Source organism: Chrysochloris asiatica, unplaced genomic scaffold (genome assembly GCF_000296735.1).
Source record: "Chrysochloris asiatica unplaced genomic scaffold, ChrAsi1.0 scaffold00041, whole genome shotgun sequence".
Taxonomy (NCBI): domain Eukaryota; kingdom Metazoa; phylum Chordata; class Mammalia; order Afrosoricida; family Chrysochloridae; genus Chrysochloris; species Chrysochloris asiatica.
This window is the reverse complement of record NW_006408559.1, coordinates 13,594,421-13,609,222: the sequence shown is the minus strand read 5'-3', so window position 1 is coordinate 13,609,222 and position 14,802 is coordinate 13,594,421. Positions and strand designations below refer to the sequence as shown.

Below are 14,802 nucleotides of genomic sequence, written 5' to 3'. Positions count from 1 at the left end.
TGTATACAGATGGGATAGGATTGATCCTTGATATGAAGCCTCCTTCCCTCTCCGTTGCTATTTTGAGCTACTACATCCATAAGTATAGGTCAAGCTCATCAAATTGTAGCAATTCACACTTGTTTCCTTTATCAAAAAAAAATTTTTTTTTTTTTTAATTTAATCTTCCCCTAGTCAAGTTCTGCTCATCAAGCCATCACAGCTAGATTGAATGGGTACTATCTACAAGTTTGGGTCCATGTTCTTTTAATTGCATTTTTCCATGAACTTTTCCAAGCCTTCTTATGTTTCCTTTCATTATGCTTCCAGAGCATATTTCTTGTGCTCCTGTTATAAGATTTAAGTCATATGTGTAAGTAATGTGTCCCTGTTTCCCTCATGAAGTTCAGAAGCTCCTAAGGAATAGGAATAATCTCATCTTCATCTCCCCATGGAATTTCACTTACAGCACTTGAATAATGATAACTCTGTGAGCCAGTGGAAATGCATTTGCTTGTGAACTTCTTGAAGGTCCACTTGACGTAAAAATTATGCTCTTGAGACGTGTTGGGAGACAGGAAGCAATCGGCTATCTTTGCCGTAGTTTCCCTTCCTCTTCACTTAGTTATCATTACATTGGGTACCCAGTATTGCAGATGACTGTGGGCAGGTGCAGAAAAAAATCATGTCTTCATTGTCTGAATGAGAAGCAAAGAGAAACACGTTAGAAATTATAAACCAGAATAAAAACAAAAGATAAGTTGTAAGCATTGCGGTTTGTTACATGCTGAAGGCTTTTGACTAGTAGTTCTCAAATTTGTGTGTACATCAGCATTGCCTTTAGAGCTATGTAAAAATAGAAACTCTGGGTCCTCCCTCTGCTTATAACAAACTTCATGGAGTATTTTGATGCATATACCAAAATTTGATATAAATAGTAAACAGTGTTAACATATTGCAGTACATTAATTTAGATTGAAATGCATTTTTTTGAAAAAAGCATGATGTTTATATTTCACTGTTAAATTGGCTCTAAAATGAGAAGCAGCTTAGCATTGTGGGTAAGAGCATGGTACCTGGAATCAGATGTTGCATTCAAATTTCAAATGTTTGCTTTGCCACTAATACCAACTAACAGACTAGCATTGTGACCTTGGGTAAATCAACCAACTCTGCTTCAGTTCTCTCAGTTGTAAGTTGGGGATTAGAGGAGTGTCTTTGTTCTTGGGAGGGTTCAGAGAGCTACTGAAAAAAACAGAAAGAGACCTGAGAGACTAAGGTTGTGTTAGTGCTTGTGCTTCCCTTACAAGTCCTCATGTAAAATGAGTTAAATGTTAGATTTAATCATTTACTCTAGTAATAATCAGCTGTAGTTAGAACATGGCAGGTTTAAGGTGTAGGTTACAAGGTGACTTATTTGGAAGAATTTAGGATAGTGTCTTGCCTGGTCCATAGTTGGTCCTTAATGTTTCATGATGTTATTCATTTATTTGAACAAATGATAATTAAAACCAAGGCAAACAGTATAACATAAAAGTAGAAACCAGTGTGTTGAGTCTATCTAGAGAACTAAATATTCTCAAATTGTGGAGACTAATGTTTGAAAATGGGCCTAGTAAATAATGGGTAATAGTTAGCAGTTTAGTAAACAGGTAACTTGCCAATGAATTATTCTTCCCTGTTGATGGAATCTGAAAAGGGAAAAATATTTTATTCTAATTAGACTTCCTATAGAGTCCTGGTCTGGCTCTGTAGGATAAACTACAGGACCATAAGGTTGGTTTGAACCACAAGTCGGTGGTTCTAACACACCAGCCGCTTCTCAGAAATCCTATACTAGGTTGCTGTGAGTTGGAACCAGCTTGGCAGCACCGAACAGTAAGCTTCCTTAAACACCCTCCTAATTAATGAATTCAATTATAAGGCCATTGAACAGGGAGTTTGGGAAGAACACAGCATCAGTTTTGTGACGTCCTTGTCAAAGATGCATAGCTTGAGTCTCAGAATGAAAAAGATAAAACCAGTGAGAAACTAACATTGCTTTAGTGCTCGTGTTTACAAGTCCTTTTGTAAAATGAATGAAAAGTTAGGTGTAATCAACTCAGTACAAAGCAAAATTCAGTGCAAGACAAACGAAACAACAACCGTGTCTCAGAGTTTGGTATATCAAGGAGAAGCTCCTCAGGAGATCGTATACCAACTCCATGAGCTCTCAGACTTGACCAAGTAAGAGACAGCAGGATATGTAGCTCCTAGTGTGGTGCTGTAGGATAAACACTGTACCACAGGTTGGTTTGAACCTCAAGGTCAGCAATTCAAACTCATGAGCCGCTTCTCAGAAACCCTATACAAGGTTGCTATGAGTCAGACCTCACTTGACCACATATAACACCAACAACATAAAAACAAAAGAACCCTTTTTAATCTAAATTAAAGTATAAGATAAGTAACTCTGATTTTTTTTATCTTTGTTAATCCATATACAGCTTGTATCTGAACATGCCTTTGAAATTCCAGACAATGTTAGACCTGGACATCTTATTAAAGAACTTTCTAAAGTAATTCGGGCAATAGAGGTAAGACCAGAAACTGTCATGTAAATGCTTGGATGGTCCAATTAATTTCAGCTATCCAGAGATGAATATTTGCTAAGTAATTAGAGAAGGTGAGTGAGTCAGGCATGGTGGAGCTATGTACACGTAGTAGGGATGATATTGGGGGTAGGGCAAGGAGAGCCACTTGACTGAAAATCAACTTGGTTAGATGAGTGCTTCATGTTAAAAGCGCCTAAAATCATAATTAGGAGCTATCCTAAGTACTTCAGAAAGAGTGTTATATTCAGTCCTTCTTCAGAAAGGTGCTTCTGTTGGTGTATAGCTTGATTTGAGAGGAAATTAAGTGGAGGGGTGGAGGCCAGCCTATCAGTTTAAAAGCTTTGATTAGGGCCATGTTTGGAATATGGAAAGAGGCCTATAGCAAGAAACAATTAAAACGCTGAGGCTTGAGTTCCTCGATTATGTCTAGCTATTTCCTGATTTTAAAGAGTGATGGTAATTGCATAGAAATATATTTAGAATAAAAAACATATATAATATTCTGTATAGTCTTCAGTGTGTATATAATCCTATGTGTAAATAAATTCCATGCATGAGAACAACTAAGCCTGAAAATGCACTCAGCGGTGAATGACAAAATTCTAAGTCTTTACTGAGGAAAGTCAAACCGGAGCTGACTAAATGGAGAGTCTCGTTTCTGAAAATACACCAACGTGAAATCAGTATTATAAATTGAAAGTGGTAAAATTTATCTGGAAGGTAATTGCACAGTAGTGGCCAACGACATTTTCCCCCCTGATTTGGGTAGGAAGTACAGAAGGCAGCTAGAAGGCCAGTAGGGACGTGTACAAAGGACGTTTCAGGCATCCTTCTAGAGAAGTGAGAATGTTTCCTAATTGTGGAAAATAGTCACATTTTGCTATATGCTGTGTAATCCCCTGGAATCTAGAGTTTTATCAGGTGACGTCAGGTGTGTGAGACATCAGTGGGGAGAATGGCCACACTCGTACCCTGCTGGCAGGCGGGAGGGGAGTGTAGATCTGTTTCTGCTTCTAGGTGGTGTATACCCAGTAAGTAAGGGGGTTCCAGGTACTCTTGGTAGGTTGAACGTACCTGCTCACCATTACCATCTCTTGTGATAAAAATGACAGTAAAAAAAATAGAAAAGACATACCGAGGAAAAAGAAAATGATAGAAATGAAACGTCCAGCATAGTTTAGGAAACTGGAAAGCAGCTGGGCAAGTGATAGTGGGCTCAGTGGGTCAGCGAGAGCGGAAACCCAGCTGGGCACCTGGGGGAGACTGGCATTGGGCTGATTCATACAACAGAGCTTCCACAGATTCAGAAGTGGGAACCCTAGACCCTCTCAATATTAGAATGGAAGGAGAATTAAAAACTGGATTGATTACAAGTCATCGTAGGAAGCAAATAGATCTCCAGATCCCCTCATTAACACCTGCGGGTTACTAGAGGTTTACTGTTTGAGAGGTTGACCTGGAGACTGTGGGCCCAGCTGAAGGGAGACAGAGACCATACTTAAAAACAGAGGATTAGGTGCCATAGGCTACACATTAAGGGACTCTTCCTCTAGTTGATTTCCAACACACCCGCAGCACACGGGCAGCTTGGTGGGTGGGAACAGATCAGAGGACCTCTGATGGCTTCTCTGGGCTCCCAGAGCAATTGGGCCAGGTTGGATCTGGAGAATGCCAGACTCTAGGGGCAAGGTGGCCAGTGTCAGCAAATCAGAGTTCCCTTAGATTTGAATTTTTCATAAACAGTGGTGTTTTTTAGTATACATGTGCCCCCAATATGAGGGGGCTTCAGAAAGTTCATGGAAAGATGAAATTGGAAGATAATGGAATTATCTGCATAGGCCATGTTCTTTATTGTTCCTGTGAAATTCACCTGACGCTTAATGTGTGGGACTTCATCTCGCAGTCCTTTCCAAGTGAGACATCTCTACAGAAAACTATGGAACTGATAAGATCACTAAAGCATTCTTCTGAAGAGGATTTTGGGGCCAAATAGTAAAAAGTACATAAAAGACAACACAGATGGAAAATGAAGCAGTGTATAAACTCAAGGATGCAAGAAAGAAATAAAATGTTAGTTTATGCTGCCTGGCAGTGGGTTGCAAATGGTTCTTACTGAGTCCAGTGTAAAGCCTGAATGTTGAAGAAAAGGGTAGCATCTGTGTGTCTGGGAGAGACAGCCCAGTGTTCAGACTTTATCCTGTCTGTTATAAGTATGTAATAGCTAGACATGTTATTTAGAAAATCGGAGGCATCCTTGACCCAGTACTAGCCCATGATCGTGAAACCCAATTAATGATGAGTACCTCAAGCTCTGGTAGCGTAGTGGTTACGAATCGGGCTGTGATCCTTAAGGTCAGCAGTTCGAAATTACCAGCCGTTCCGTGGGAGAAAGATGAGGCTTTCTGCTACCGTAAAGATTTACAGCCTTGGAAACCCTGTACAGGGTCGCTATGAGTTGGGACTTACTCATAACCACCATCACCTCAAGCCTAGTGCACGCATAACAACCGTCTATGTGAATGTGAGCTGATAATAGTTCATCTCCAGATGAGCACTTTCAGGGACAGAGAGCCGGTGTTAATGGGGCAGAAACTGTGACTAGGAATGGTGAGAATGGGGACCCTTATGAAGAAGGTGACTGGTGGCACTCATGGAGACATTGGGAATGTGTGTATATTGCCACCCCAAATCAATAATGTATGTCACAGACAAAGAAATGGGAAGGCAAATAACTGAAACACCACCAACAGCAGCACAGCCCTCTTGACTTTTAGTGATTGCCGTTGCAGGGAGACTTGGTGGTGGGAAGAGCAGACTGCTACCCTTCCTGATGGGCCTTGTGGGGCTTTCAGTGTCTGTGTGTGGCTCCAATTAAAAAAAAAAACTGTCATTGGTTATTGATCACAAATGTGTGTAAAGGAATTTTCATCCCAGGAAAAGCTGAGAGCAGCCTGAAGAGCTGCCAGTAGAGATTCAATCACCACATTGTACCGTAACCACTACACTTGGGACGCTACACAGCCTGTAACATGATGCTGAACATCAAGGAAGTCTGTTGATAGCACATTACGTGGAGGAGAGAAGAGAGGAAAGGTGATATAGACCTCAGGACAGTGGATGTGGAAGGTGGAATCCTCTAAGGAGTGTGTAACAACTCACCTGCCGAATCCACGTGCCCTGAAAATGGATGGCACTGGAGTGTTGGGCCCATACCCAGCTGTCACCGGCAGTCAGGACGTGTGGGATGTGTGCGAGAGGGACGGGAGCAGAAGGGGGCAAGGCAGTGTCAGGGGTTCGGATCTCAACCCGCCTCCTCCCCGGATCCCCCCACCCCGCGGATGCTACGCCGTGATGAGTAGGAAGACCGCTGCGGTGAGCCTTGAAGCAAAGGGCTCAGCAAAGCGATTTGAATCTTACGGCTGGGTGATGGGATGGAATGGGCTTTGTTTTCTGGAATAGTTTTAAGCTGATTACTCAGGCAGGTGTGTAACTTTGCCATTAAACAATGCTCTAAATTTAACTTTTAAAGGAGGAAAATGGCAGACCAGTTAAATCTCAGGGAATTTCTACTGTGTGTCCAGTTCCACGACCCTCACATGAAGCAACATCCCCATACCATTCCCGTCGGAGGATGCGGAAACTTCGAGACCACACTGTCCGGACTCCTTCTAACCTTGACATCTTAGAGCTCCATACAAGAGAAGTCCTCAAAAGGCTGGAGATGTGTCCATGGGAAGAGGCAAGTAGGGTGCTCCAGCAGGACTGAAAGGGCCTGGTCCTTCTTAGGATTGCTCTTTGTCCCACGTTGTAGGGCTGAGCCAGTAGACATGCCTGTCTGGGGCATCATGGCGGAGGTCAGGGCTGTGCACATGCTCTTCTTGGTGCCGGAGTAAATAGCAGTGAGGGCAGAGCTCCAGGCTGAGATGGAGAGGGTGGGAGACAGAGCCCAGGGCAGAACACAGGGCAGAAAGGCGGGGGGACGGGGTAGTCAGAGCCTCTGCGGCCACATTGGGACTGACAGCAGTCGAGGACACACAGGGGTTAGAGGATCAGCACTGTGAACAGAGGCAGGAGGAGTGTCGACATCCTGGGGGACTGCTGGAAGTGTCCAAGTCAGAGCCAGCCTTGCATTTTGACAGGTCTCCAGGTGGTTCCTGAACCCCTAACAGTCTGAGAAGTCCTGACCCAGGGACCTGAGTGCAGGTTTGGGGGGACTTGAGGTCCCTGACGGTGAGACCCCTCTACCACATGTAATTTTACATCTCAGGCAAGGACAGACAGGAATTTACATTGAGAAAAGGAGAGGTGTCTCTGAATTTAAGATATTTAAGAAAGTTATAGAAAAACTAATTTTATGTGAATATTTGTATTGTTTGATGATTTTTTGTTGTTGTTGTTGTTCCAAACCTATCTAACCCAGAGACATGTGGAGAAAGACTTAGCTTATTATGAAAAGTTGTATTTATTTTTGAGGGAAAAGTTTTGCCTCAAAAAATTAACCCCTGTTGCCCTGTGGTGGCCCGTGTCCCCATATACGGTTGCTGGTGCTGTGGGGACAGATTGGCTCAGTGGGGTGGGAGTGGGGAGAGGATGGACATACCCCAGCCAAGGTGCAGCCTCCCCAGCTGTCTACAGGAGAGAAGCGTCTAGGAACTCACTTCGTGCTGCCTGTGCGTTCCACCTCCTAAGACCCTGGGCTAGAACCCTCGCTGCCAGGTGTGTTTGAGGGCAGAGGTTGAGCGTTCTGCTTATATACTTTCAGGACATCCTGAGCTCTAAACTGAATGGAAAATTCAACAAACATCTCCAGCCATCTTCCACGGTCCCTGACTGGAGAACAAAAGATAATGACCTGCGATTACTGCTGACCAACGGAAGGATAATTAAGTATGTAAAGTAGGGCTCACCTGGTCCACAGCTGCCTGGAATGTGGGCTGAGTGTCTCGCTCGTTGAGGGGAAGGGACACTGTGTGGCACAGAGACTTGCACTGTATTCTGACTTCATTCTCTTCAATGATGCAGAGACGAGAGACAGCCCTTCACAGACTCCAGTCTTTATACAGCGGATAGTGAAAGTGAAGAGGACAAAAGAAGGACCAAAAAGACACAAATGAAGAGAGAAGAGAGTTCAGGACTAGAGATGGTGGAGAGAGAAGAATCTCAAACACCACTAAACAGTATGTGTTGGAAGGCCTCTCCATTATTAGGTGACAGTATACAAAGTACAGCTTCCATTTGTGAGGGCAGTGACATTTTCTGTCTCTGACACTCCAGTGCCAGAACAGAGCCCTGGTGGCACTATGGGATAAACACTGGGCTGCTAACCGCTAGGTCAGCGGTTCAAACTCCCGTTCCACAGGAGAAAAACGAGGCTTTTTGCTTCTGGGAAGATTTACAGCCTCAGAAATCCTAGACAGGGTTCCTGTGAGTCAGAATTGACTCCGTGGCAATAAGTTTGGGGTTTTTTGGTTCTCTTGAAGAAACAGAAGTGTTTCTGGGCAGTTCCTCCTCGGGAACGTGCCACCCGTCCCTAAGGGCCCATGTCATAGTACCTGGAAAGGTGGCAGCGTGATGGCCATGTGGTGGAGCCTTAATCCCATGTCACAGTGTCTCCAGGCTCTCAAAGAGTCACGGGACACGTACGTGTTCATCACCCATTTGACCTCACCTCCAAATGATTACACTCCGATCCAGCTGCCAGTGTAGTGTACATCTGACGCCAGATGTCGTGTTAGGAAGCGTGTGGCACTCAACAACAACAACATGTGGTATGAGGCTGTGAAGGACCTGCGTGTAGTGGTCTCAGTTGATTGCCTGTTGATGAGACTGCCTCCGCCAGGATTTTTATTGATTCTCACCGTTGGGCAGAACAACCCTGTCTCCTGTAGGTCTGACGTCTTTGAACCAAGTCTTCATTTCTCATAGTGGTGCAGGATCTCCCTCTCCACTTCCGTTTTTAGAAGTTGTTAACTTGAAAATGTTGACAGTTACTGTTCCAGATAAGCATCATTTATTTTACCAGGTTGGATACATCAGTGACTGCCAGTTCCAGGGAGATTTGCCCTCGCTGTGGTTGGCTGTTCCACGTTGTACACACGCCAGGGAACAGGCAGCCCATCAACAAGAATTCGCAGTTGCTGGGAGCCGTGCTCGTGGGAAGCAAAGGCAGAGCCAAAGCCCTGCTTAGAAGCTTTTTAGTTCGTGCTCCACTTACTGGGCTTATTAGGTTGAGGGGAGCCATCTTTCTGTTTTCTATTGAGACCACTACTAATACAGAAGGGGACATGATAAACAGTCTGTTTCCATTTTGGTGGTTTTCTGGAAAGAAATGTAAAACCATCAACCTGACCCAAGTAAGGAATGTAATCTGTTTAAGAACATATTTCCATCTGTGTCTTGATCATTTAGGGAGAAAGACTTTGGGAGGGAAAAGAAATGAGAAGATGAAGAAAGAACGGAAAGGGCTAACAAGACCTGGGTGGTCTTTCGAGGCCCTCGTAGAGTCCTGGTCCCTAGAGTTCTGATGGCTTTCTCCCATCTCTCAGGGTTTTTACTAAGTGTGAAGTCAGAACTCAGGAGCAGATCATCCGAATACTCTGATATGTCTGATTCGGAAGACTCTGGACCCGACTGCACTGCACTGGTATGCCGGGGACCCTGGGCCTGTGCACTGGGGATTGGGAAGGTGGCACCACAGACCATGACAGCTTTCCCATTTCTGCAGTATGGGTCTCTTCCCCTGTTCGTGACTGACCGCATTTAAATAATTTATTGTGTTTTTTGGTGACTTAAGTTCCCACTCAACAGTGTCTCCACAGATTGCTCAGTGACATTGGTTATATTCTCACGATTGCCATTCTAGTTGTGCCGCTTGATGAGTGTAGCTCTTGGTTGGCTAGGTTCAGAATGCTGGGAGAGCTTCTGCATATACTAGTCTGAGGTTTCTCATAGGTTCTGTTTCATTTTACCTCAAAGAAAACCTATACTGTTTGTTTATTAAGCCTTCATGTTACTGTGAGCTTGGTGGCACAGTGATTAAAACACTTGCCTGGTAACTGACAGGTTGGTGGTTCGAATCTACCAGCTGCTCCACAAGAGATTGATGGGCCGTCTGCTTCTGTAAACGTGGCAGCCTTATGGAGCAGTTCTGCTTTGTCACGTAGATTCACTAGCGAGTCGGAACCAACTCAGCGGCCCTGGATTTAGATTACTTAGTTACTAGACAAGGTCATCTTTTTTTTTAATGTGAAATACAGAAACAATTCCATAATAATTTAAATTCTAGATCTCCCTAATGGACAAAGTCATCTTTTTTGGTAAGGGAAGGTATCAGTTTGTACAGACTTATGTAACTTTGCTTCCATTTGATGATTATCTCAGAAAAATAATTTTACCCCTGAAGAGTCTGAAAGTTCAGGTGATGAGAAGAAACAAGAAATAACATCAAACTTTAAGGAGGAATCTAATGTGATGAGGCGCTTCATTCCAAAGACCCAGAAGCCGTCTAGAAGTGAAATTCCTGTTAAAAGGTAGGCTTGCTTTGGGTAGTAGTCTTACAGTACTCTGACACCACGATACGAGAACGTTTTGTAGTTAAAGATGTCAGAAATCTCACCAGAGGAAACTGGGCTCTTGTCTCTGGTCCTCTGCTCTTCAGGGAGTGCCCTACCTCGACCAGCACAGAGGAGGAAGCCATCCAGGGCATGCTGACCATGGCGGGGCTGCACTATTCCCCATGCCTACAGAGGCCAGCACGGAACACCGACCACAGCAGCACGAAGAGAGAGACTGTCCATGGCAGTGACCGTGAGGCCAGGCCACTGTGTCGCATTGACAAACCCGTGGAATGTGGTAAGGAACACAAGCTCTCAGTCCCTAAGAAGCAACATCTGACTTAGCTGCGTAGCTCCATGATCCGAGTTTAGGTTAGGGGTCATCTGGGAAGACAGTCGATTGCATGTGTTGAGTTGGAAACAATGTTAAGAATATTGGCCAAAAATCACATAGCACTGCAAGCTGTGTAAGGAAACCAGTTTGAGAACTCAGACTGGACCTAAGGGAGATGGTCACTGCCTGCTGCCCCTGTCACGGCAGTAGGCTGGTGACTGGGTCTCCCTCTTACCAACGGTAAAGTTGATCCCAGAAGAAGGTGTGTTGGATAGTTTGCACAGCCTGAGCAACCCCCTCCTTTCTTTTTGGGAGGGAAACCATTTCTTTCTGACTGGGGGTGTGGCCTTGGGAAGGAAGCAGCTGGAAGGAGAGTGAGTCCCTGGCAGTGTGAGCCGTGCTGCAGAGCATGTGTTTCTCTGTGCCTGTGGGACCATGGGACCAGATGACTCCCTCAGAGTTGGGAGGACTGGGGAGAAGGTGGTGCTACACCCAAACCAACGCCTGTTGTGACCATTGTGTTGGCACCGATGTACTTCCATGTCCCCCACTGTACAATTACCAAAGACATGACCAAGTGAGGCTCACTTCAGCAGCTAGTACCCAGTGGTGTTGGGATTTGAGCCCCAGATCTTTGCTTACTATAGAAAAGAAGATTAACTTTCATAGCGGTTACTCGCCTAAAGTTGTACTGGTGAAAGAGGAAACCCAGTTCAGCTCTAGGGTCTGTCTGTGCTTCCACTAAATCACTCTGTTTCCCTCTATCTCCTTGGTTCCTTGAAAAGAAAGCTTTTATGGAAATCCTACAAAATTCAGGCTAACATCTGCCTTTATTCTCTGTGGGAATGTACCATTTTTATAGAAACAACATTATGTTTGGCTTACCATATAGGACAGATGGCTGCAGTATCTGACTCGAGATTGTTCACTGAGCATCACCGAGAGTGTCCTAGAAAGACGGTCTTTAGGAGAATTGAAAGACTTAATGGGCTAGGCAGAGAGCACCTTACTGTTCTATTTTTGGTTCTCAGGCCAGGGAAGAGTGTGGTAAAGGTACGTGAATGAATGTTTAGAGAGTTAACATGCTGTCTTTCAATGCAACATCAAAGTAAAATTGCTTTTGATGTTAACCATCAGACTCACTTTGATTTCTACAGTTACGTTGTCATGAAGCTAATTTAATGAAAGCTTCTCTTTAGGGTACCATGTCAAGACTGAGGATCAAGAATTGAGGACTTCTTCCTGGATCAAACAATTGGATACAACTTCCAGATTCACTCCTCAGGTAGAGTTAAGTTTTGAAACGTAAAAGGATTTAGAATGGTTGTTAACTTTGTCACTGTTTATGGTGTTTTAAACTACAACTAGTTGTCAGTGACTGGAGTCCTGGTGTGGTACTGTAAGATAAGCCCTGGACTGCTAACTGCATAGTCAGCAGTTCAAACCCACCAGCTGCTCCTTGGAAACCCATTAGAGAGTCGTTTTTGAATTGAAACCGACTCAATGGCACTTAACAACAACAACAAGTTGTCAGTGACGAGATCTGGGAAGCCCAGGTAGCACACGTAAGTGCACGTTTTGAGGGATTCTGAGATCCTGAATTCTGCGAGGCTCTGGAGAAGAATTGCACCTGGGGTGTTGGGTAGTGTGAGCACATGAGGAGGGCTGGGGCCGGGCCGGGCCAAGCACCTCTGCTGCCCACCTTGCTCTCTCTCTGGTCTTGTTTCTGACATGTTATGATGCAACTTCAGGAGTGACTGCTTTCCAGAATGAGGTGACCGTCAGCAGGGTGGCCAGGGAAGCTCAAGCCCAGTCATTGTGACTGTGCCGAGGTGCAGACAGTTCATGGCTCCCTCACCTTTCCTCTCCCTCAGAGAGTCATCAAGAAGGAAGGCTCCACAGAGCTCTTCCAGAAGACGCAGAGCAGGAGCCCCGGGGACAGCAGCGGGGCGGGCGTGCCGAGTGGGAAGTGCGGGCAGAACTCAAGCTTGCTCAGCAGTGACAGTCTCAGTCCAGAGCGGCCAGGCGGGGAGACCTCCTTTTCAGTGCCCCTGCACCCCACCAAGAGACCTGCGTCCAACCCACCGCCTGTCAGCAACCAGGCAACAAAAGGTAATGTCCACCTTTCAGGGGGTGATGAGGTTGTGTGCCCTGACTGGAGAGGTGGTCAGAGTGCCCGAGACTCTTGGTTGGGGTCCTGCACTCACTTGGGGCGCTTGCCGTCGAAGACAGTGCCCAGGCCACTGAGGGGATGGAAGGACACCTGGCCTGCCTGAGGAGGGAGCAGGTCCTGGGAGGGCCTGAGGAGAAAACTGGCAGACTGGGGAATGACGGAGCAGGAGGTGGCATGCCCTGGTTCCAAGGTTCCAAGGAGAACAGCAGCGTGTGGGGTGTGGTGAGATATGGGGGAGTTTGAGTTGGTCCAGCAGGACCCCGTGAGACCGTGTAGCTCGTCCTTACAGATGGCTCTTCATGGTGGTGTCCTTGGAGCAGCATTCAGTGTCACGCTATTCCTGTGTTGTAGGTAAACGTCCAAAAAAAGGGATGGCAACAGCTAAACAGCGTCTTGGGAAGATTCTCAAGTTGAACAGAAATGGCCACGCTCGTTTCTTCGTGTGATGCTGCTGCTAATGCAGCCGCCCTTGCCTCCCTCGGAGCCGGGTGTCCGCTGCCGCAGACATGCACGTCCAGGGGAGGCCACTGCCAGGAAACCAAGTGATCCGATGCTGCATTGTCACTGTGCCACACCCACTCAGCAATAACGTCCGGACCTGGTGGGGCGAAGGAGGAGGAGGCGGGAGAACCTTCAACGAGACCTTGAACTGGAAGGGTCTCATGTCAGGGCTTGAATTTCATTTTGTAGTTGGTAGCAGCTTGATTTCTTTTCAGTGATAGGGTAAAGAATTATCAATAATTTATTTAACAGATTTCTTTTTTTTTAAAGTTAACAGCCTTTAAATTCTTTCTCTTTTCTTTTCCTTTTTTTTTTTTTTTAAAGCTATTTATTTGGAAGATTTCTGGAGAAAAATATCTCACTAATTTAGATTTAAGAATGTGAAGGTTTTTAAATTATTTTTGATAGCGTGTGTGTTACATGTGGGGAAGCGCCACGGTAACAGGAACTAGTCTGGACTCTTAAATTTGCTATTCAGGTTAAAGTCTTAAACAGGGATTTGATGCATTAATTATTTTAAATTAAGATGTATATGAAAATCATTTTATTTTATATATTTCATGTGTTTTTTATAAGCTATTCGCTTCGCTTTTGCTAACTTCCAAGGTGCATACTGTTATCCAGGTCGATCCCCTTAGACACCCCCCACATCCCACAACCCTACCCCCTCCCTGTGCTCGCCATCGTCCCGGGACAGCCCACCAGGACTCTTCTCTTTGCAGGAAAATGCTTTCATAGTCAGTGCATAAGAAACATATAAAAGCCCCCCCACTTCTGACTCTGTGTGACCTGATGGCTTGAGTCTGCAAGAGAAACTGGCCTCTTGCATTTCCATTTCTGCTGATGGTCGATGGGTCCCAAAGAAAACAGCTTTAATATCTTCTTCCGACTTCTGGGAAAAGTATGATCTGTTTGGTGAATTTGTGTTTGTTGTTTCCCCACATGGATTCGCAGTGACGGCAGAGGGTCTGTATTATGCTGCTGTTGGAGCCGGACTGGCACCTGCCCTCTAGGCTATTGTATGACACCGTGGTGCTGTGGACCTAACTTGTTGGAAAATGGGATTTGACTTGGTAGACCCAAATCTGCATAGGAATATGCATGCCATAATGTCCTAGGCTGATTACTATAGTCAGGAACATTGGTGGCACAGTGGTTAAGTGCTGGGCTTTGAACTGAAAAGTCAGCAGTTCGAACCCACCAGCCACCCCACAGGAGACTGATGTGGCAGTCTGTTCCATAAAGGTGACAGCCTTGAGCACCCAGTGGGGCAGTTCTCTGTCCCACAAGGCTGTTAGGGGGCGGAATCAACTCACCAACAAGGAGTTTGGTTGGGATTTTAGCCAGTATTTAGTTGTATAGAAGGAAGCTTGTTGGAGAAGATCTCTGTGTATGTATGTGTATGTGTGTGTGTGTGTGGTTTTTTTGTTTCTTAACCTCTTCAAGAATGATTGAATGTGTGGGTTTGGAGTAATATGGGTGCTTTCTGCCGTGTCTTCCAGCAGTCCTAATTTAATCATGCATACTGTGGGGTGGGGTCTCATGGAGCTCCTTGACGCACAGTTTTTACTAGATGCCAGTTTTCAGTTTCTTATGATAGTTTATATTTTCTTTTCTCCTGATCCCCACCCCCTGACCCAGCTTAGAAATAAGTGATTTCTAGGAATG

General features: G+C 45.2%; 1 protein-coding gene across 1 annotated transcript in view; it reads left to right on the top strand.

The window, feature by feature from the left end:
- Positions 1–13,079, top strand: part of KDM7A (lysine (K)-specific demethylase 7A) — a gene marked incomplete at its 5' end in the record, with an annotated part of 79,497 nt that extends 66,418 nt beyond the window's left edge. Inside the window, 10 exons of the mRNA XM_006861249.1 lie at positions 2,466–2,555; positions 6,103–6,312; positions 7,336–7,460; positions 7,596–7,750; positions 9,119–9,216; positions 9,954–10,102; positions 10,231–10,424; positions 11,660–11,745; positions 12,299–12,572; positions 12,985–13,079. Of these exons, the coding sequence (XP_006861311.1) occupies positions 2,466–2,555; positions 6,103–6,312; positions 7,336–7,460; positions 7,596–7,750; positions 9,119–9,216; positions 9,954–10,102; positions 10,231–10,424; positions 11,660–11,745; positions 12,299–12,572; positions 12,985–13,079 (1,476 nt within the window). The remainder of the gene's footprint in view (positions 1–2,465; positions 2,556–6,102; positions 6,313–7,335; positions 7,461–7,595; positions 7,751–9,118; positions 9,217–9,953; positions 10,103–10,230; positions 10,425–11,659; positions 11,746–12,298; positions 12,573–12,984) is intronic.
- Positions 13,080–14,802: the final 1,723 nt, after the last annotated feature.